General features: G+C 59.7%; 2 protein-coding genes across 2 annotated transcripts in view; both read right to left on the reverse strand.

Moving 5' to 3' along the window:
• ZNF385C (zinc finger protein 385C) overlaps window positions 1-20,920 on the reverse strand; it is an 89,198-nt gene that overhangs the window by 6,986 nt on the left and 61,292 nt on the right. Inside the window, 3 exon segments of the mRNA XM_050912086.1 lie at window positions 394-565; window positions 2,838-2,948; window positions 7,960-8,102. Coding sequence (XP_050768043.1) covers window positions 394-565; window positions 2,838-2,948; window positions 7,960-8,102 — 426 coding nt within the window.
• C28H17orf113 (chromosome 28 C17orf113 homolog) lies at window positions 14,209-18,776 on the reverse strand. Its single transcript, XM_050911950.1, has 2 exons — window positions 18,168-18,776; window positions 14,209-16,408 (listed from the first exon to the last, which is right to left on the reverse strand). Exons 1-2 carry the CDS (start codon window positions 18,684-18,686, stop codon window positions 14,876-14,878), a joined length of 2,052 nt encoding a protein of 683 aa, XP_050767907.1. The 5' UTR covers window positions 18,687-18,776; the 3' UTR covers window positions 14,209-14,875.

Consider the following 20,920-nt stretch of genomic DNA (forward strand, 5'->3'; position numbering starts at 1 on the left):
CAGCTGCAGGGACGCACAGGGGCCAGGTTCCCCCCAGGGACGTGAGCTGCCCAGGCTCCTGGGCTGGATTTCCACCCCTTCCCTGCGATGCTGCCCCCAGCCAGGCACGCCGGGGACGCCAGCGGAGCACAAAAGCTCATTTATTAATGCTCATGGTGGCATTCATGCCACACTAATCGCAGCCCTCCTCGGCCCGACCAGCAGCTGACCATGGCAGGATGCTCAGACACGAGGCTGCTGCGGTTCAGGATTTCGTGGGGCTCTTCAGGATGCTGCAGCCACGGCAGGGCTGTGAACACAAACGCCGCTGCGCTCCTGGGAACCGGCCAGGTCGCTCACTCCGGTGTCGCAGGCTGCCGGCGCGGGACCCTCCCGCACCCCCTGCCCGCGTACCTGTGCTGCCGGGCTCCCCGCTGCCCTCGGGGCTGGGGGCGAAGTCGGCTGCGCCGTCCCGGCCGGCAGCCACCGCCGCAGCCCCCGCTGCCTTCTGCTTGTTCTTCATGGCCTCGATGGCTTTCAGCCTCCGCGCGTGCTTGTGGCCCTTGTAGTGGGCTTCTGCCTGGTTCTGGGGAGGGAGAGACGGGGACGGCCGCGTCGGTGCTGCAGCCGGACAGACGGCCGGACACAGGGAGGACGGGTGAAGGGGTCAGCCCCGGGCTGTGGCCGCTCGGACACGTTTCCAGTGCAGCCACCTCCCCTGGTGACTTTCATCCCCAGGGCCACCTCGGAGGTGGTATTTTTGGCTGGGTGTAGCGCAAAGCTGCTTTTCTCCTCCCGCCAGATTGCTCTGCACACAGATGTATTCAGGCCGAGGTATCACTTTGCTAAGACATCACCGCATGCACGGCCGAGATAAGGACCCTGCTCTGATTAAATGCATCAAGTCACTTTTAAAAGAAGCTTTCAGGCAAAATTTATGACTTCAGAAATGTACAATGAATTGCTAGCTGTAAAAATAAAATAAAAAAGTACGTTGGTGGGGAGGACACGTCTCCCATTGTAACCTAACGGGTGTCTAACATGCAATTTACATTCACGGGCTCCTTTCTCCCAGCAAACGCTGAATAATGAAGTGCACATTGATGTGTTCACGCCTGCACCCAACTGATAAAAACATACACAAAAGAAAATCACCCGAACGTTTGTGTACTCCGCAGTCGGGGACAATGCCACATTGTCCTCAAAAACAACTACAGTTTAGCAATTTATGGAAAGTAAATTCAATATGAATTAAGACACTGTACCACTGAGCAGCACGGATTAATTTGCACGGCGTTCTCAGAGGCCGGCTGAGGCTTCCTGTGCTCGGTAGGAAGAAGCATCCCTTCCCTCCCCCCGTGGCTTTCCAAGGGCTGGGAACCGTGTCCGGGGCTGTGCAGCGCCGGCCGGGTACGTGGGAAAGCGAGAGGCCCACCCGAGCGCGGGGCCTCATTAGCAAATACAATAAACTTCCCCCAGATAACGGGGCTGGGACGGGGCTGGGCTGCAGCCTAAGTAGGTCACCCAGCACTGCTGCCGCTCTGCGCAGAAATACAAGCGGCGTGCGAGGGTCTGCGCTAGTACGCGCTCCCTCGCAGATGTGACCTCGGGGGGACACAGGCAGGGACAGGCAGAGCGGCACGGGGCACCCGCGAGGGCAGTGGGAGCACATGGTGCAACTGACTCTCCTGGCACCACGCTTCCAGCCGGGATGCCGCTTGGAATGGGAAAGCGATGCTTTTCCCCAAGCCGCTTGGTTGCAGAGCAAAATAATGAAGCCCAGAAACGCTGACTTTTGCTGGCAGAGCAGCACGCAGCCCCAGGCTCTGCTGATGCAGCTCGGAGCCAGCCTGGCCAGGGCGCAGTGTCCGGGCGGGTGCAGACGCCCCAGGGGAGGCGAGAGCAGCTCCCGGCAGCCCGCGCTGCCAGACACCGAGCGTGCAGGCAGCTCCGGCAGATGAGACTCCGCTCAGGGCCATCCTGCCGTGGGTACAGGGGCTCAGCGCTGCCTCGCTCCCCCAGGAAGGGAAGGCCGAGGCCAGGGGATGCTCCCAGGCTGGCAGCTCTATAGGGAACGCATGTGCCCGGGCTGGGCTGAGCGCGGGAGGCTCCTGCCTGCACCTCTGCCCTGCACGCCATGCAGCAGCGGCAGAGGAGAGGATGGACTTGCACCGGTGCGAGCGGGGCCAGCCCAGGCGAAAGGCTCCGAGCTGCTGCCCGTGCGGAGGAGGCTCTTGCCGCTCCACTCCCAGCCCTGCTGCCTGCAAACTCCCGTCCCTCTCCTGCCAGCTTTGAGCGAGAATTCCCTTTCAAACCTTTTTATCAGTTTTCCCCACAAAAGATCAGCTGTGTGCAATTCATTACCGCGGGGATCAGTGAATGTTTCCTTCCTCCCCTCTACAAGGTGGTTGATTTACTTAGAATAAAAGGCAGGGAAAAAAACCGCCTGCCACACCAGAGCTCTGGGAAGCCAAGGCAGGGAAGATTATATTCAGCTCCCAAGGACCAGATATGAATTGCACGGGTTGATAAAGCAGCTTAAGCGCAAACAGTGAGACGAAGGCAGCAGGGAACAGACCCAAACAAAACGACGAGGAGCAGAAAGAGCCGGCATGGCAAACAGAGGACACGGCAGCCCCGCGAGCACCTGGGCCCACGGGCTGGGAGATCTCGGTGGAAACGTCAGCCGGGGCAGCCGCAGAGCGAGGGAGGGCAGAGCTCCGAGGGGCTGCTGCCTGCGCGATGGGCATCTGTGCGGTGCCCCCGTCGTGGGATGCTCCTGCTCAGCCGCAGGCGCTGGCACCGGCCCCACGCACCCCACTCGCCCGCCCAGCCCTGCGCTCGCCGGCCCCGCTTACCGCAGAGTTGAAGCGCAGGTGGCAGATGTTGCAGGAGATGAACTGCTTCTTCTTGAGCGGGGCGGGCACGCCGAAGGTGTGGCTGATCACCGCCTTCTGCACCGGGTCCATCTGGAAGGGGAGGGAAGGCAGAGGGCGGCTGGGTGCCACGCCGCGATGGTCGCCCTGGCACGGCACCGTGACCCGGCGATCCCCTGCACCCACCACGCTCGCCGAGGAGCCGCTGCAAACGCCGGCAGAGCTCGCTCCTGGCGCCTGGAAGGAGCGAGCAGCTGGGGCGGCAGAGGAGCCCCGTCTGCCACGCAGGCACCCCCCGCACGGGGCAACGTGCGCCACGTCGATGCCTGTTCTTGTCCTTTTTAAACCATCCCTGTAAAAACCAAACCTGCAGGGTCCAAATGCCTGCTGGGGTCTGGCAGAGGGGACGAGGCCGCTGCGGGGGCACAGGCTGTGGACCCTGCCCTCCCTGGCCCTGCCGTGCTCCCCTGCGTGTCACCCCCCGTCCCCTCTCCCCCCACCACAGACACCGGTGTCGCAGGTGGCAAATTATCGGTTTCTGTTTGAGCTCCCAGCTACTGCCCTCAACCTCCCAATGCCAGGGCAGCTTTCTGAGAGACTTAGCAGGAGCAGAAACCACCAAAACAGGGGGCAGAGGCAATCAAAACGAGTAACCAGCCATTAATCCTCCACATGCTCTTCATCAGGGAGCTGAAACGTCCCTGTGCAAAGCCGAAGGCGCAAGCAGAGCCACGCGTGCCTGCTGCTTGCCCACGGGACACCGCACAGCCCATGCAGGGGCCGGGCCAGGAGGGACAACGGTGCCCGCAGCCGCGGGCGCAGCTCGCCCAAGGCACGGTGCCCGTGCAAAGCCACTCCGGGCTGCCCTGCTGCCCGCTGCCGGTCAGGTACGCACTTCGCCTGCTCTAATCGAATTACAAGGCTGACGACTTGCAAGCCTGCGCAGCCCCTGGTATCTCACCGGGCGTGCGCGCGGAGACAGAACAGCTCCGGTTATCTGCAATGAGCTGTGACTTTCCACGAGCCCATTCGTGGCGGGGCAGCGCGCGGGGGCTGCAGGCGAGGCAGATGAGTGCAGGCTGATGACAGCCCCTGGCGCTTCTGTCTCTCCCCAGGGCTCGGCGTCATTCCTCAGCCCAGGCAGCAAACTTGTTCGAAAAGCCATAATTGTTTTAAACAAAATGCATTTATTAAGGGGGGGAAAATAAGAATAACCTCTTTGTTTGAGCGTGGCTATAATCTATAATGCAAGTATTGTTCCCCTACCCTGTGGCATAGGAAGATTATCTTATCTGAGTCCTGCTGTCAGTAGAGCCTTGGGTTGTCAGGCGATCGTATTTCTCTGCAAAGCTATTTCGTTGCCGAGACAGGTGCATCAGTCTTCGAGGCACATGCCTGGACAACAGAGCCATTATCAAGACCCCAAATTCCTTTCCAGGAGTGAGCAGAATGGTAAAAGCAGGTGATTAATGAAGTGCCTGTTTGCTACGAAATTTTACTCACTTATCTGGCATATAAATGAAGAGGCATTTGGGGTTCGGCGGAGACCCGGAGGAAGCTACAGATGGCAAAGATGCCGCTCCACCCCTGACGACAAACATTGCAACGTGCTCCAGGCAGCATCCCTGCGCTGCCAGTCTGGGGGCAGAAGCAGGGCCGGCACTTGTTTTCAAGAGAAACACCCACCTTTTCCACGCAAAGAAAAGAAAAACAGCTCTGACCATCGCAGCAGCGTCAGCTGCCGGGGCCCGGCTGGTGGCTCCCACCGAGCCTGCTGGCTCCCACGGGCCCATCCACCTCCCGAGCACCGCAGCAGGAGCAGGGCGGGGGCGTGGAGGAGGATGGAGAGGAAAGGGAGACACCGGCACGAGGATGCAAAAGCAGCCAGGGACCGTCCTGGCATGAACCCGAACCTGCCAGCAAAGCCTGTGGCGCCGGGGCTGCGGTTGAGCACTGACTCCAGAGCGGCGGCACTGAGTGGCCCCGGCAAAGGGCCCCCTCGTCCTCCCGGGGCATAAGGCGATGGCACCAACCTGAGTCCCCATCGCTCGGCCCCACAGCACGGCGAGGAGTTGTGTCTGTCAGAGAGCCCGTGCTGCCTGCAACCGCCCCAGGCAGGCGCAGGAGCCACGAGCTCCCCGGGGCCGGGCTGGGCCAGCGCACCCGAAACCTGGCTCCTCGCCCCAGCCCCGCGTATCCCGGCCAAGGCCAGTGCAGCTCGTGACCATCACTGCTCCCGCTATCCCAAAGCGAACGCAAGCACCGTGTCCTGAAAAGCCTTCAGGCGCCCAGCCCCGTGGGAGCATGCCCGGGGGCCGAGTGACCCCTCGCCACGGCCGCCCTTCGCTCCATCGAGCACGCTTGGCGAGCGCGGCATGCTTGCGGCGTGCAGGGCGCTTTGCTGGAAGCCCAGCCCGGCTCCATCCAGTGCGCAGCGCTGAGCACATCCGAAGCTTGGATGCCACCTGAGAGCCCTTGTGCTTCTCTCCGAAGGAAAATACAAACCCACCGTCAACTTCTCCCTAACATATGCACTCACTGCCATTTCAGATGTGAAAAAGACCCCCCAGCTCTCCCCCGGGGCCGGTGAGGCTCTGTGCCGCAGCGGTACGTACCGGCGCCTGCAGCCGGGTGGGTCGAGGCTCTTCCTGGCGGTTTCCGGCAGAACTGACCCAACAGCAGAGGTAAGCTTTGGGCACCGCACACTTGGAGAATAAAGATCTCAGCTTTATAGTCAATTCTTATTGACTCACATTACTTTATTTATCCCTGGATGTTCCTACCGATATAAATAGAGATCCCTGCGCTGAGCTCCCTGCCTGCCACCGAGGTCAGAAACAGGAATTCACAGGGACGCAGCATCAGTTCGGATTGCATCTCCTGCCGTGGTTTTGCGAGGCGCTGCTGGGTCCTGGGGATTTGCAACATCCCAAGAGCTGGAAAGGGCCTTTCGAGCATGAAATGCGCCTTCTGTGTTGCGTTAGGATTTTTTTTCCCTTGTTGTTGTTGCTTTAAGTGGCAGGAGAGCTCAGCTTGGAAAGGTTTCGCTCACTCCAGAGTAAAACATCTGCTGGGTTCATGAGAGCCTTGTGACCTGCTCAAAGTGCAAAGTGTTCTGCTGAGCAGTTGCAAACAGCTCCTGCTCTGCAGGGCAACGCCAAATCCTGCACAGCATCACCAGCAACGCTGGGTGAGCAAAGGCAAACCCTCTGATTTCTTTTTATAGCAACTCAGATACAGCAGCTCTCTCAAAAAGTAAAATACCCTGACTGATGCTGCCTCCCACCCCCCCAAACTACCCCTGAGGCTCAGCTGCCAGGTGGAGTCTCTGACCTGGCACCACAGTTACTTGGGCAGAGAAACAAGGAGCCGCCAGCCCGGCTCCAGGGCGCAGCGATGCTCGAGCCCTGCGTCCTCGGAGGACGGGGACTCTGCTCTGGCTCCCTGCAAAGCCGCCTGCCCGGGCGTGACGCTGAGCCCTCGCACCCCCAGCCTCAGCCGCCTCTCCAGCACAAACGCTTCCCGAAGGGGCAGCTCCCACCCCCGGATGATCAGGCCTGGCTTCGCTCAGCTAACGTCACACGCCAGACTCGGGGCTGAGCTCAGAGCAGTTCATTCAAGGTGCCCGTACAGCCGGGACAGCCTCCCCCAGCTTCTCCATCCCTGTCTCCGACTCATGCTCCGGGGCAGAGGAGCCCCCACCGAGCACAGAAGCAGCGCGATGGGGCTGTGCGGCTCCAGCAAGTGCAAGAGATTCATTTTCCAAATTATTATTCTTTTTTTAAAGCAACACAATTCTGGAGAACATGTGCCAAGGCAGGGGCATGTGGGAGCCAAGCAGAACAAACAACGGGGTCTGGTTCAAGTTAGCTACTGACTCCAGCGACTAAAAAAAGGAGTCCAGACAAAGAGCAGAAACCTTAATGGCATTGAAAAAATCCTCCTCTCCTGTGTTTCTGCTTGTTAGCACAGGGGAGAGACAGGCTAGAGCTGGGATTTCAAAAGAGCTTAAAGGAGTTAGACGTCTGAATCCCATTCAACAGCAACAGGAATCCTGTACTTAATTTCTACGGCTGTCTTTGAAGATCTCAACGATAATTTGCACCTTCCGAGCATGTTTAATCTCAAAGCCACTTACAAAAGGCCGGCAAGCGAGCGGGGAGGGAGCTCAGGAAAGTCCCGTTTCCAGGCTCATGAGGGAAAAAACCGGGCATTTACCAAACCCAGAAACATCCGCCCTGCCTCTGCGGGGGGAGAGCGGGGGAGCAGCCCCGGGTCCCGCTCCCCACCGCCGCTGCCCCTCGGCAGTGCAAAACCTGCTCCTCAGCGATGCCAGGAGCCGGGTCCCAGGGGAATCCCAGGCGGCTGAAATACCGGGGCAGGGACCCAAAGCAAGGCAAGAGCGGGGCTCCTGGAGCGGATCCCATCCCTCCCATCAGGAAGAGGCACAGGGCGGTGCCCGGGTGGATGGAGACCCCAGCCGGGCTGAGATCATCCTGGGCAGACCGGCACGGAGCGGGGAAAACGCCATTGCACGCCCGAGATGCTGTCGTATGTCCTTGGCCGCATCCATGTCAATTTAGATGTGTAACAGAACATCTCTAGAGAGACATGTTTAATTGCATAACCCGAGCACTTGGTCCGGTGGTTCAAGGTCGGGGACCTTGAGCCCAACCGGGCGGTGGGAGAAGTCCTGCAGCGACCAGGCTCACCCGACACCCACAGCCACACAGCACCAGCCATGTTCCTTGTATCTTTATACGCCTTCTCTCTCTTTCTTTCCTTTTCTTTATTTATTTTTCAACTAATGAACTGCTCTCCAGAGCTACTTTATTACTATTGATTCCAGGAGCAAAATCCAATTGATCTTGGTTAAAATGAACCACCTTTTTAATTCTGGTATATAAGGGCGATGGCTGGGCAGGAACCGCTCCGAGCTAAGGGTAGGGCAGGCATGCTGCCCTAGCGTCCCGCAGCCAAAGACCCCAGTAATTAAGCCAGAAATTACCCGGCGGGGCTCGGGGAGTGGTGCTGTGTAGAAAAGGGACTGCTGCGGGGGAGGAGGGGTCCAGCAGCCGATGCCCACCCGCCCCCGGGGACTCACCGTGTTGAAGTTGGGGAAGAGGTTGAGCGGTGATGTCCCGTTGAGCCTGAAGGTCAGAAAGTGCTTGATGTCCAAGGGGGGATGAAGGGGACGGCCGGGGATAGGCAACGACGCTAAGAGGGGGCTGCTGTGTCCGGAGGGACCTGGGCAGGCAGAGGGGAAAGAGCAGCGTTAGCGTTGGTGGCCCCTGCTCGCAGCAAGGGACCACGGCATGCGGGGACATGGCACGCGGGGCCATCTGCCCTGGGCTCCGGACCCTCCTCGGCAAAAGGTCCCAGCCCAGGGTGGCCCCGGGCACCCCTCTGCCTTTTGGGCTCAAAAGTGGCATCCCAGTTCAAGACCAAATGCAGCCATCTTCACGTCAGAGCGTTGACATGCGCAGGAGTTCACTCTGAACCCTCTGAACGGCGTCAAAACCTCCCCCGGGGAAACAGCTCCTTCCCTGGGCTCTCCCATGGGAGCCCACGCAGCTCCGGGCTCCCCCACGCCAGCCCCATGGGGGCTCCTCCTCACCGGGGCCGGTGCTTTTTTGGCTGCCGGCAGCAGCCGAAGGAGCACCCCGGCCCCGAGCACCCCTGTGGGCGCTGGGTGGGGGGCAGAGGGCTGAGCAGCCCCCACCACAGCACCGCCACAGCTTTGCAAAGGTGTTGAATTTTGGGTGCCCCTGGGGCCAAGCCGCGTGGGCGCCCCAGCTCTGCCCCTCCACAGGTATTTTGGGTGGAAACCCCCGGGGACGGGCTCCCCTCCCCGACCCCCCGGCTCCTGCACTAGAGCCGCCCGCTCCCCGGCCAGGCACTGCCGCCTGCCTCGCATCGTCCCCCGCAAACCAACCGCGAGCTCCAGCGTGCGATTTAAAAATAGCCTGGAGTTATTAATAATTTTCTGTTTAAAAAGAAAACACCCCTGGGAAGGAGGGAAGGCCAAACAGAGGGGCTCTGTCTCCAGCCCGCTCCCCGTCCCAGCCCTTCGCCCCGCGCAGCAGCCCGAGGGCAGTGGTTTTCCACTCGGACTCATCCATCCCCCCGCCGGGAAAGCATCCTCTGACCCACGGAGGGCCCAGGCTGGGCTCCCGCGCCCGTGCACAGCTCTGAGAGCGAGGAGGGGGGAAAAGTTAAAATAAACAAACAAATGAATAAAATACATTAAATAAGAAAAGCCCATTCGCATCTCGCACGGCTTAACGCCTTCTCCCTCCTCCAGCCCACCTCGGCAGCCCTGTCCCTCCGCCTGGAACAAGGACAAGGCCAATGTTCCTTTTTTTTTTTATTTCTGGGTTCTTTTTCACCTCAAAGGCAGTCGTGGAGCCAGGCTGCCCTGGTGCAGCATCACCCCCAGCCCCCTGCCCGCCCCGGTGCTGAGAACAGCAGCGGTCCCTCGTGGGAGCACAAAAGTGGCCAGTGCCCGAGGGGGTCGGGTGCTCCCGCAGCAGAAACACTGACCGGGAGCCGTAATCACCGGTGCCACTCTGGGACAGAGCCGAGGCACTCGCCCCTCTCCAGCCCCCCCGCGCCCCGACACCGGCTGTGCAGGATGAGGACCCCGGTCTGGCAGTGGGTTGGTGCTGCTCTCCCGCTGTGCTTTGCTTTTTGCTCTACACCCGACTCTCCTCTGGCAGAAACCAGGCCGGTGCAGGAGCCGAGATACAAATCTGAAATTCAGAGTTCGAAAGATTTTCTGAATTTGAGCAGCGAGCGCTCGCCGCGCCGGCCCTGCGGGCAGCAACGACCTCTTTCTGGGAGAGCGCACACGGGCGGCTCTTCAGCGGCACCGGAGCCGTCCCTGAGTCAGGCCTGACTCCGGGGAAAAATTACATTTTGCTTCATCAGGCGTGCATTGATCGAGTTAATTCCAGAGTCGCCCAGAAGGGAAATCTGTGAAACTGTTTAAAAATAAATAAATAAAATTACAGCAACAGCGATGAGGGAGGGAGCAAAAGCAAGCAGAAATGGGTGAACGATGCATAATTAACCTTCTGAGGCGTGAAACAGTATTTCTGCATCAAATCATCTGAGACGGCAGGGCCGGCGCCCGGGGAGCCGGCCCCCGGGGACCCCCCCAGCCCGCACACGCAGCCGCGACCCTGCGGAGAGCAGCAGTTGCAACAAAGGCATTTGGGGCTGGATGGCAAGGGTTTCCACTTGCCTTTGTCAGTACGCTTTGCACTGACTGCACTGGCCTTAAAAAAAAAAAAAAAAAAAATATATATATATATATATATATTTTACATTTACCACTGGGAGGAACAAGAGGGCAGGCGAACGCCTTTGCCCCCATCATCACTAACCGAATAAAGGGAGTTTGCAGCTCAGCACACACCTCCTTGCCGGCAAAACCTGGCTGCTGCTGCCTGGCCCCGCGGCCGAGGGCTTTGCTCCCCAGGGAGAAGCTCCTGTGCGGGTGGGCACGTGGCCCAGGGGTGCTGAGGGGGTCACGGGCTCCCGGGGCCGGCCACCGCCCGCGGCAGCTGCTGCCCACCAACACAGTAAGGGTGCGATATGCCAAGCCGCTTTGGCACATCCTTGATCCCAAATTTGTGGATTACACACATTTCTGGGCTGGGTCTGCAGTCCAGGGGTAAAACAGACGGTTAGGAGAGAGCCCAGAAACCCCAACCGACACGGGGCCCTGTGGAGGGGGCAGCATCCTTCCCTCCCGGTTTTGGCACTGAAGCAGACAAGACCCCCATGAGTAAGAAAAGGGCTGAAAGCCTCCAACAGCATCATCATTGTTCAGGCACCCTGCGAGGAGCGGCCATGCGCCTGCAGCCAGCACAAGGAGGAAAGCCAGCACTTGCTGCGGAAGGGGCGAGCTGCAGCCGGCGTGGCTCGCTGTCCCCTGGCTACAGAGGGGAAACAGGACAGCAGCCACACGGCACGGGGCCAAAGTCGTCGTCGTCAGCTTCGGTTTGCCTGAACCTCAGATGATCACAAAAACATAAGCACTGTGTGCAGGGAGAGGGCAGACGAGCGGCGCAGCCACAGCCCTGGCACCAGTGGAGCTCCCCGGTGAGGAGTGAGCCCCCTCGGCACGCCGCAGCACCCTGCCGGGGCACGGGGCGCCCGCGCAATGCTCTTGGGGCACCTTCCCAAGGTTACGGGGCCGCACCACTGCGGCTCCTGCCTTACCTTTGCTGCAGGGCAGATTCCGGCAGCAGCTGCAGGCTGTATTTTTAGGTATTAATTAGACACTCAATTACGGGGATTTGCTTTGGGGAGAGTGGCAGGGCCCCCAGGTCTGTATAGAATGACACGACCTTACCCGAGGTGACGGGCACGGCCACCGGCAGGGTGGGCTTGCCTGGTGAATGGCATCCCCAGATGCTCAGTCTGCAGCTCTGGAGCAGGACCGTCCCCTGCCAGAGCGCTGTCTTTGTCTCTCCCCCCATTTGGCAGAGGAGCCCCCACCTCTGCAGCAAACACGTCCGCTCCGGCACTGCAGCGTCAGCCCCGTGGGCCTGCCGGGATGGGACGTGCTTGGGGCTCCGCAGAGTGTTTCGAAGGGCTGGTGCAAGGAGGGCAGCACAGGAGCCCCACATTCCCGGCACAGGCACCAAGGGCACCGCAGGCGCTGCCCCACACCCCAGCCAGGCTCTCGGCACGTGCCACCCCACTGGAGCCGCGGTGGTGGGTCACTGTGCCCGTCCCTGCTGCGTGGGGGCATCCTCCCTGCCGAGTCCCTGAGCGATGGTCATGTCTGAGCCACTGCAGCCTGGGGGGGTCCGTTCGCCCCCCCAGCTCCGCAGGGAGGGTTCACGGCCATTCCTAACTGAGCATCCAGGCCTGACTGAAAGACGCCAAGCCACACGGCATCACTGCTGTGGTGCCACGCGTCCCCTGCCTGGGGCTCAGCCCGGAGCCACCAGCTCAGCCCCTTCCCAGCCCTCTGGAGCTCAGCCCAGCTCCTGTCCCGCAGGCACGCAACTCTCGGAGGGTTCCCTTGGAATTTAAAGACGCGTTTCAGTCCTTCATTTAACCAAGCCCACCCGGGACCATGCCTGGCCGCTGTCCCCAGCCTGTCCCCACCGCCTCTTTGCTCTGTGCTGTGCACAGCAACTACAACACACGTCTGCAGCGGGTTTTCTCACAGGTCCCCTGCAAGGCAGATTAGAGCAACTGCTGTGCTCTAATGCCACGTATGTGTGAACCACCAAGAAACACCTTTGAAAGCGGCAGTGACAACGCTGTGGGTTTTCATACCGACACAGGAATCTGCCAAGGACCCATCTCCGCAGACGCCGGCTGCCTCGCAAGAGCATCTGGCGCAGAGTCTGCATAGGACAGATGGAGACGGGAGCTGTTTATTCACACAGAAGCAGACTGGCTCCCTCCCATTCAGTAGGTGTTCTCAGCAAATTTTGGTGATGTCTCAAATTCCTTACCCAGGGCTTTATAGCTTTTGTCTCTGGCCAAGCGTCGGCTGAATTCACTCCAGCTATTTCCAGGAGACTCTCTGGGAAACACGTGTGCGCTCCTCGATGCCAAAGGCTGCCGGCAGGAGAAGAGGAGCTGGACCACGACCGCAGCACCAGAGCAGCCCCAGCACTGCTCGGGGTCCGGACCAGTAATGAACAGATTGCACTGCGTTGGACTCCCAAAGCAACCAGACCCAGCAAAACCGCAGCGCAGCAGATCTGTTGGCCCTGAGACAGCGATGCTGCAGCTGCCCCGGCACAGTGGGTTTGCTCCGGGCCCCAGCAGTCCCCGCAGCAGGACCGGCCTTGGCCCCTCCATCCCGCCCAGCTCCAGCGGAGCCCAACGGAAAGGAAGGGCCAAGGCCCCCCCTGCCCGGGGGCTGCAGGGCTGCTCTGTGCAACGTGCTCTGGTGCTGACGCCGGGTCCCAGCCTCCCCGGGAACACGAGGACGGTGCACATTGTGAGCACCACCCTGCTAAATCCTCCTATTTCCAGCTTTTGACAGCCACAGCCACCTCCTCTACACGCACAGTTTGGACAGAAAGCAGCCCGCAGCAAAGCCCAGCTTGCCGGACAAGGGCACACCGAGAACCACAAACCTGAACCGGGGATGCTTGTGAGTGAGCAGCTTTCACCCAAACACACTTGCTGTCAAACCAGCATCTCCACCTTACAGATCAGCTGGAGGGACACGGACTCTGGGCCACCAGCGGTCACCTGCCGCCAACCCCGAGGACAGAAATCCCAGCTTTCCCTGCCTCCACTGCAGGCACAGGGCACGGTGTGCCCACGGGAGCCCGCGAGACACCGCCAGGCACCCCTGAACACCCCGTCCGCACATCCGACATGGGGGTCCGGGGGCATGGTATCCGTCGGGTCGGCCAGACGGCAAACCGCCCCTCAGAGCAACGGAGGGACCCCAGGAGGGGAGGCAGCCGTGCTGGCCGAGCACTGCTCCCGGGGCTGTGCGACCCCTCCAGCCATCCAGGCTGCTCCCCAGAGCTGGAGGGGCTCCGCAAGCCAGGGCGCGGGCAGAGGAAGCTCCTTCTGCCAGGGGCAGCGGCCGCTCGCTCCAGAGGAGGGGGAGCAGCGAGCCCAAGCCCCCCCACAGCCCTTCCATGTTGCTGCAGCACAAGTCCCAGCCGGAGGCAACCGCACGGGACCAACGGGGACCGTCAGCGTTACGGACATTGGGGTCAAATCCTGCCGGACACGGACCCTGCATCTGTGGGACGGCATCAACTTACCCAGGGAAGGAGCAGAGCCGAATCCCGCGGGAGGACCCGGCACTCAGTATTAAACCGACATGATGCTTCAGGCTGCTGCGTTGGCTTTATTGCAGATTAAAATCAGTCAGAAGGGTCTTCTCGCCCACCCCGACAGAACTGAAGAAAACATTCCTCCGAGTTAAAACCAGAGAAGCCCCGTAACCCCCAGACGTGCTGTGCAGCACCACTGCCCCGCTCGGCCACCGCGCTCCCACACCCAGAGCCCAGCAGCAGAGGAGCCCGAGCCCCCGCCCGCCGCGGGCTCCCGACGGCTTCACTCGCTTCGGGGTAAAGGGAACGTTTAAAAGGAAAACCACGAGCTAAACAACTCAGGTTCGTCCCAACAGCGGATGTTAAAAGACTCTTTCTTTGGTTGCAAGGTTGCTCAGAGTGCAAAGGGAACGTAGGTACGTGATGCCATTTTGAAAAGACCAGGAATTCGCTATTTATTTTGGACCCCTGCTTATAATTTATTCTGTCATTGCAAAAAAAGTCCTTTCAGATACCTTTGTACTTTAAACACTAGGAAAATTAAGATAGACCTTTTTAATATATATATTTATATATATTTTTTGTATATATACACATACACATATATACACAAGGATGCATTTAAAAGTTACTATTTCCTCAGTGATTACAATATCATTCTCTAAATCTCTTGCTCTTGAAATGATCATGACTTGATGCCACTGCTAAAAATATTTTGTGCTGTGCGCAAGGAATACCAACAAGACACCGCCAGGCATTTCGGGGTTTGCCACGGAGCTAGAAAGATGCGCTGCCTTTTCTGCATTCATTTCAAGGCTCCAAAACAACAAAAATCAGATATTTTTGCAGAGTATTAAGTAAAAGCTGCTGGGTATCATTGTGCAAAGGCAATGTGACATTTGAGCTCAAGAGAAGATTTGCCTTCGTCTCCCTAAAACAAAATAATAACAAACCCTTGAAAAAAACCTCATCGCAATTTGGGATTTCCGGTGGCCCCAAGATTTTAAATTCTGGCCAATTCAGACGGATGTTTGGGGGGTGAGGGAGGGGCGGTCGTGGGACCGGCATGGCTTCGGGAAGAATCCCATTTCCTTTTCCCAGCACGGAGCAGGTCACCATCCACCGGTGGCCGCCCGGCCCCGGCAGTGACCAGCGATGGGCAAAGGCGGCAGCGAGGCAGGTGCTCGGGGCTGCCCGCAGGACCCAGCTCCCTGCCCGCAGGGCTCTGCCTTCACCGGCCGCCGCTCACTTCACCTGCGCCACAATGAAGCCGGACTCCCTCATGCTCTCGTAGTACTCGATGGCCAACGCAAAGTCAAACTCGTTGATGGCCGGCCCATCGATGGCGATCTTCATGAGGTCGGAGAGCCCCTCGTCCTTTGCGCGGCGTGACCGGCCGCGCTTCAGCAGCTCCCGGCCCCGGCTGATCTTCTCAGCGAGGACCGAGCCCAGTGGCAAGGCCAGGGCGATGGCCGCGAGGACGGCGAAGTCCGGGAAGAGCTCGTGCATCTCAGAGTTGCTGTAGACCAGCTTGACACAGAGGTCCTTGAAGGAGAGCTGGCTGAGGCTGAAGACGATCCGCTTGAAGAGGGGGAAATCGCTCAGGGCCCTCTCGCTCACCACCACCCGGGAGTAAGCCTGCAGGAGGAAATTCAGCTCGCTGACCCCGTAGCTGCCAATGTCCTCCAAAGACTGGGGGTAGCACTTGGGGTTGAAGATGGCCGAGAAGGAGCTGATGGCCTCCAGGACGCTGCTGGGGAACCTGTCCAGCAGGTTGCCCCGCACGCTCTCCAGGTAGCTCTCCTTCAGGCGCTCAAAGTGCTTCAGGTGCACCTTGGAGCAGTTGGCCAGTTCAACACCCTTGTAGTAGAGGCGGCTCTCGCCCTCCCGGTCATCCCGTGGGTGCTCGTTCATCTCATTGAGGAACTCCTGGAGGTTCTGGCCGCTGGCGCTCTTCTGGGCCTGTAGGGTGGTGGCCGTGGCGGAGACGATGGGCTTCAGGATGGAGAGGTCGAAGTCCTCGATCTGGAAGAAGCAGCTGAGTTTCTGGAAGATGGGAAGGACATCCAGGAGGATCTTGGTGAAGGCCACAAACTGGAACTTCTTGAGCTCTTCACAGAGGCCATGGGCCACGGGTGACCGCTCCGCCTCGCTCTCCAGCAGCAGCACCAGCGTGGGCCATGAGGAATCAATGGCTTCCACGGCTGGGAAAATAGAAGTCCAGTGGATGGCTTTGGGGCTACCAAGGTCTATCTCGCAGAGGTCCAGGACGCTCCGCAGCTCCTGCAGGCCGTTGCTTTCCCCCCTGAAGCTGGAGTAGAGCCTGTACACAGCGTCCACAGTGGTCTCGTATTTCTGGAGGTATTCGATGCTGACGATGCTCTCGGCCGGCAGCAGGGAGCTCCCGTGGGACAGGCAGTGCATCTCCGTGAGGAGCGGGCAGAGGGAGGTCAGCGTGGTCCCCACCCCGCTCAGCCGCTCGGCCACCAGCGAGGCACTGTCGGCGCTGAGCCAGGTGATCTTCATGGTGGGGATGCCGAAGGAGCGCATCACCTCGCCCACCTTGCCCGCCACCGTGGAGGCCTCCCCGGCGGGCAGCTCGAAGCTCCCCAGGAAGGTGGCGGAGGTCTGCCCGTTGCAGGGGGAGACGGTGGTGGTGAACATGGCGAGGCTGCGGTGCTCCAGGACGTCCACCGTCTCATCCACCACGAGCCCAACAAACGGCGAGGCTTTTATCCTGTGCCTGTCCTCGTTGTGCAGGACTTTGGCGATCGCTGCCTGAGCCAGTTAAAGAAGGTGCGCAGGGCAGGCGGGGAGGGAAAGAGAAACACAAATGAACTTCAAAAGCAGGCGGGAGATGCGCAGCACCCGGCGCAAAGCGAGCTGCAAGGCTCCCGCCCTCGGATCTCCCCGAAAGCGGCGCAAGGTCCCGAGTCAGAGAAAAGCCCTTAAGCAAGTTGTACATACAAGTACACATACAAGCTGGAAATCACTTTCTTCTGTTCTAGTATATCATCTCCTCCCGCTCCTGGCCTGCAGCCCAAGCACCGAGCGAAGCTGCAGAGAGCTCGGGGGTCCCTGCCCTGAGCCGGGGTTGGAGCCCCATGGCTTCAGCAGGATCGAACACCGCCGGGGCAGCACCGAGCCACCGCCCCCCGTCACCCGGGTTCCCGAGACCCTGCCTGTGCCGGGAGCGAGGCAAGACACCGATAACCCGCCGCCTTGGTTCAAACTTCAGCAATTACATTTGTGCTTTGCAAGCCCAGCACGGGCAGGAGCAGCAGCAAAACTTTGCAGCACCTTTTCCTTCTTTACTCAGTTTTCCGCATTTCAGGCAAACGCTCCGGTTTGAAAGGAAAACTTCCTCGGTGTGGGTGAACACTGTAAGTAGCACTTCAGGCTGAGAAATCTAATTAGTGGATTTAGTCTATCTGCAGCAAAATAAGGCTCTTTAGAGATCTGAAAAGCCTGGCAAATGGCCAAGACTCACTAAAAATTTAATTTGATTTTAACAGGCATGAAGCATTTGTACAATTAAGAAAATCCTTTCTAAACTCTCCGGCTACTTGATCTTTCTGATCACTCAGTTTAGGGCAAAAGAGGAAAAACCCACAGTGCTCATGTGCTAATTGAACTCCTGAGCTTTCATCCTTCAAGCAGCCTGGCAGGCTCAGATGGGAGAGGATGCTCCTGGTCTCCCTGCGTGTCTGGAAGCACACGCGTGACCACGAGCCCAAGGCTCCTTTGATGGAGCCCATCGCCTTCTCCTGGTTTGTCAAATCAGTGAATGACACCAAGCAAGTGCCACGTTGATGGTTAATGTGGAGGAACTTTCAGTCTCCACTGAAACTCCTGGAGAACAGGAGCATCACCTGGCTCCCCCGGCTCCCCCGTGGGACTAGAGCACGCCCCGGAGCAGCCTGGTTTTGTGGACCGGCCAGTGGTCCCAAGCACATCACAGACGTGCCCTGGTGCCATGGGGCGTGTTTACCTGTCCAAGGACGGGGATGGAGGTCTGCCCATCAGCAAACGCTGACGCAGAGGCTGTCAGTGCTCCTGAGCAGCCAATGGCCCCAGCCTCTGCTCTGCCTGTGAGTCAGGGACAGCAGCTCCCTGCCCAGCCTCCTGCCTGCCTGCCTGCCTGCCTGCTACCGCAGCACCCAGCTCCAGCCCTCCCGGGCTCACACTGCCAGGAGGATCCAGGGATCCTCGCCGCAAAGACGACTCTGGCCCCGGTGAGGCAGAGCACACGCTTGCCCCCCTGCGTTTCACCAGGGCCCGTGGGATGGGAGCTCGTGCTTAAGGCTCCTGCTCGCACATGCAGCACCCGAAGAAAAGCCAAGCGGGCGCTGGCGATGCTCGACGGGCGCCTGGAAGCACGGAGCTCCCCACTGCAGCCGGTCGGCGCGGGCACCTAACCTGCTCTGCTGAACGCGGCGGGTGCAGGCAGCTTTGCAGGCAGGCGGCCGCGCGGCACCGTCCGGCCCCAAAGCGGCCGTCAAACGCGGGTGCAGAGGCCCCAGCCCGGCATACACACCTGCATCTCCCTGACGCTGCTGGGGTGGTAGTACTCGCTGTGCTCGGAGGCCAGCAGCGCCTGGCACAGGTTGAACTTCTGGAAGTCGAGCAGGGAGGAGCACTTCTCGTCCGGGATCTCCTCCTTCGCCATCCAGTAGACGGTGGTGAGGACAGCCACCTTCGCCGGGTTCACCTCCACCTTGATGACCGAGCGCAGCTCCGGGTGGCCGTGGACGCGGGTCTCGAAAGCCAGCTGCTCCCGGTTCACCGCCAGCGCCTGGCGGTGCGCGCCGGAGGTGACGTGCCGCAGCAGGGCATGGCGCTGGAAGTTGTCCGTGCCCACGGTAAAGGCGTTCTCCGCTTTACCGTGCTTGTTCTTCACCAGCGCCTGCCGACACTCTATGCAAAACATGAGTTTCCTCTCATAGTCAAACTCCAGCCAGGTAAATTCTTCCTTCCAGTGCTCATTGAAATAGCGCTTACACTTTTTATTGGAATTGGAAGTTTCCCCAGCTGGCTTTTTCCCTGGAGGCACCATATTGCTGTGGCTGGGAAATCAAACACTACGTTTGAACTGAAATGTGCCTTGGAGGAGCAGCCTCTACATTTAATTTAGTAAGAAGGTCTATTACATCTCTCCTGGTCCGACTGGAGATGAAAGAGACACAAGGGAAAGGGATTAGGGCCCTGCAAACCTCAGCCTGTGCTCATCGTTTATTCTCGCCTGCTAACGAAGAGCTGCGGTGGCACAGCGGCGGCAGCGCTCAGGGCAGGCAGGGCTGTGCGACAGCCCTGGCACCGCGCAGGGGGATCCCACCGAGCGCCTCACTGGTGTCACCGGCAGCTCTTGGTTCAGCGGTGGGACTGGCACACATGCACGGTCCTCCTCCTAATCACAGGGACACCCAAACACGCTTCCCATCAGACCAGACCTCCATGCTGCGGCTGATGCTGGGAAGGTACGGAAGAATCAAAGCTGGCTTTGGACCAAACGTCTAAAAATGAGTGTTCAGCCCCACGAGGAGCAGCACCCGCTGCTGACGGCGAGTGCCAGAGACCCGGAGCTGAACAAGGATGACTTGGAGTCCAGCTCAGAAACACGTGCTTGCGCGCACGTGCGTGTTCTCATTCCTCCCTTGCTTGTCTCTATCCCAGGAAATCGCCAAAGCCACGCTGTGCCCCGTGGCAGCGGGGCCGTGCTCTGCACAGTCAGCGCCCCAGCCCAGCGTCCCTCCCGGGGCGGCTGATGCACAGGACCCGCTCCAGCCAGGGCTCCCAAACATCTGCTGGAGCCTGAGGCTGCAAAGCACTTAGGCACGTGTTTAACCAGGTAGCTGAAGTATTTAAGCATCCACTTAACTCCTTCCCTATACTTAAGCCCCACTCAGTCTGATCCTCGCATTCTTCCATGAACTGGATTGAAAAACCAAACTGAGCCTTGATAAAGGCGGTGGGAGGAGGAGGAGGAACCCAGCGCAGGGTGGGGAAGAGGGGGAACTGAAACACAGAGGGAAAAGGGAAGAAAATGGACATTCAGCAGCAGCGCAAGCCACGGAATACTGTCAGTCAGTGTGACTTGCTGAGAAACCCATGAGGAACTTGAGGTTTTTCTAAAGAACAAACCTGCGAGCACCAGAGCCGTTACCACAGCACTCAGGAAGAAGTGGGAAGCCTCACGATTTAGGCATTAGAGCAATACCCCGACTCCCAGAGCTGCAAACACCCACTCCCATGGAGCAGGGGGTCCCCTCGGGGTGCCCCAGGCGATGCTGGCCGGGTGGCGGTGGAGCTGCCCAGCACCACAGCCAGCCGGAACTGCAGCCGCGGGGCTCCCTTCGCCTGGGCACCCTCCCCAGGGCCGAGGAACGTCCTTTACTGAGAGCAGGAGGAGAAGGGGTGACCGTCCTCAGCCCCGGCGCTTTCCCCGGGGTGCCCAGGAGCAGCCACCCGTCCTCGCTCGCCGCCTTGCCGGTGCCCCAGGTCCAGCCCCGAGCCGTGAGTCTTCCCCCAGCTTGGGGAGTTTCTTCTGGCTGCGCCCGGCTTTTCGGGGACCCTCTCCTCCTCCTCCCCATCAAACTCCTCCTGAAGGAGGGTGGACGTACCAAAGCTTCCTGCCACGCCGGACAGGAGCAACGCTCCTGCTTTGCTGCTCCATCACGGAAACCAGAGTAGCCTGGTAAAAAGGCATCGGAGGCCAGGAAACCCCCTCTCTGTCCAAAGAGAAAACGCACCAGCCCCCAGACAGGAGCCAGCAGAGGAGCAGGCAGCACCGGCACCTCCAAGCCCAGCCATAGCCCACGTGCTGGCCAGGCACCAAGCACCTTGCCCTGCAGAGGTGGGTGCTGCAGGGCCGGCGCAGTGCAGACGCCTGGCACAGTGCAGACCCTCGGAGCCCGTATTTCCCATTGCTGCCGTCCAGGTGCGTCATGGTCCGGCTCCCTGAGCAGCCCTGTCCCAGTTCACCAGGCACGTGTGCATCTTCAGAGCGTTACCCGTCTGCTTCCAGCCCTGGGAGCTCTCACCTTGTGCTCTTCCAGCAACCGGGGAGCTGCGAGCCAGCTCTGCAAGGGCAGGGGGACAGGGACAGAAGGACCAGAGCAGCCAGCCCAGGTCAGAGTAGGGCTTTGCTAGTCCAAAACTCGGCTCTAACCACACTCAGCATCAAATGCTTCCAAGGAAGCAGAGAGAAACCCCAGGACACAGCCCTCTGGGAGTTTTCTTCCTGCCCGCAGGGAGTACAAAGCTTTCAAGGCTTGTAACGGGCACGCAGAT

This window comes from Gymnogyps californianus, chromosome 28, assembly GCF_018139145.2.
Source record: "Gymnogyps californianus isolate 813 chromosome 28, ASM1813914v2, whole genome shotgun sequence".
Classification (NCBI taxonomy): Eukaryota; Metazoa; Chordata; class Aves; order Accipitriformes; family Cathartidae; genus Gymnogyps; species Gymnogyps californianus.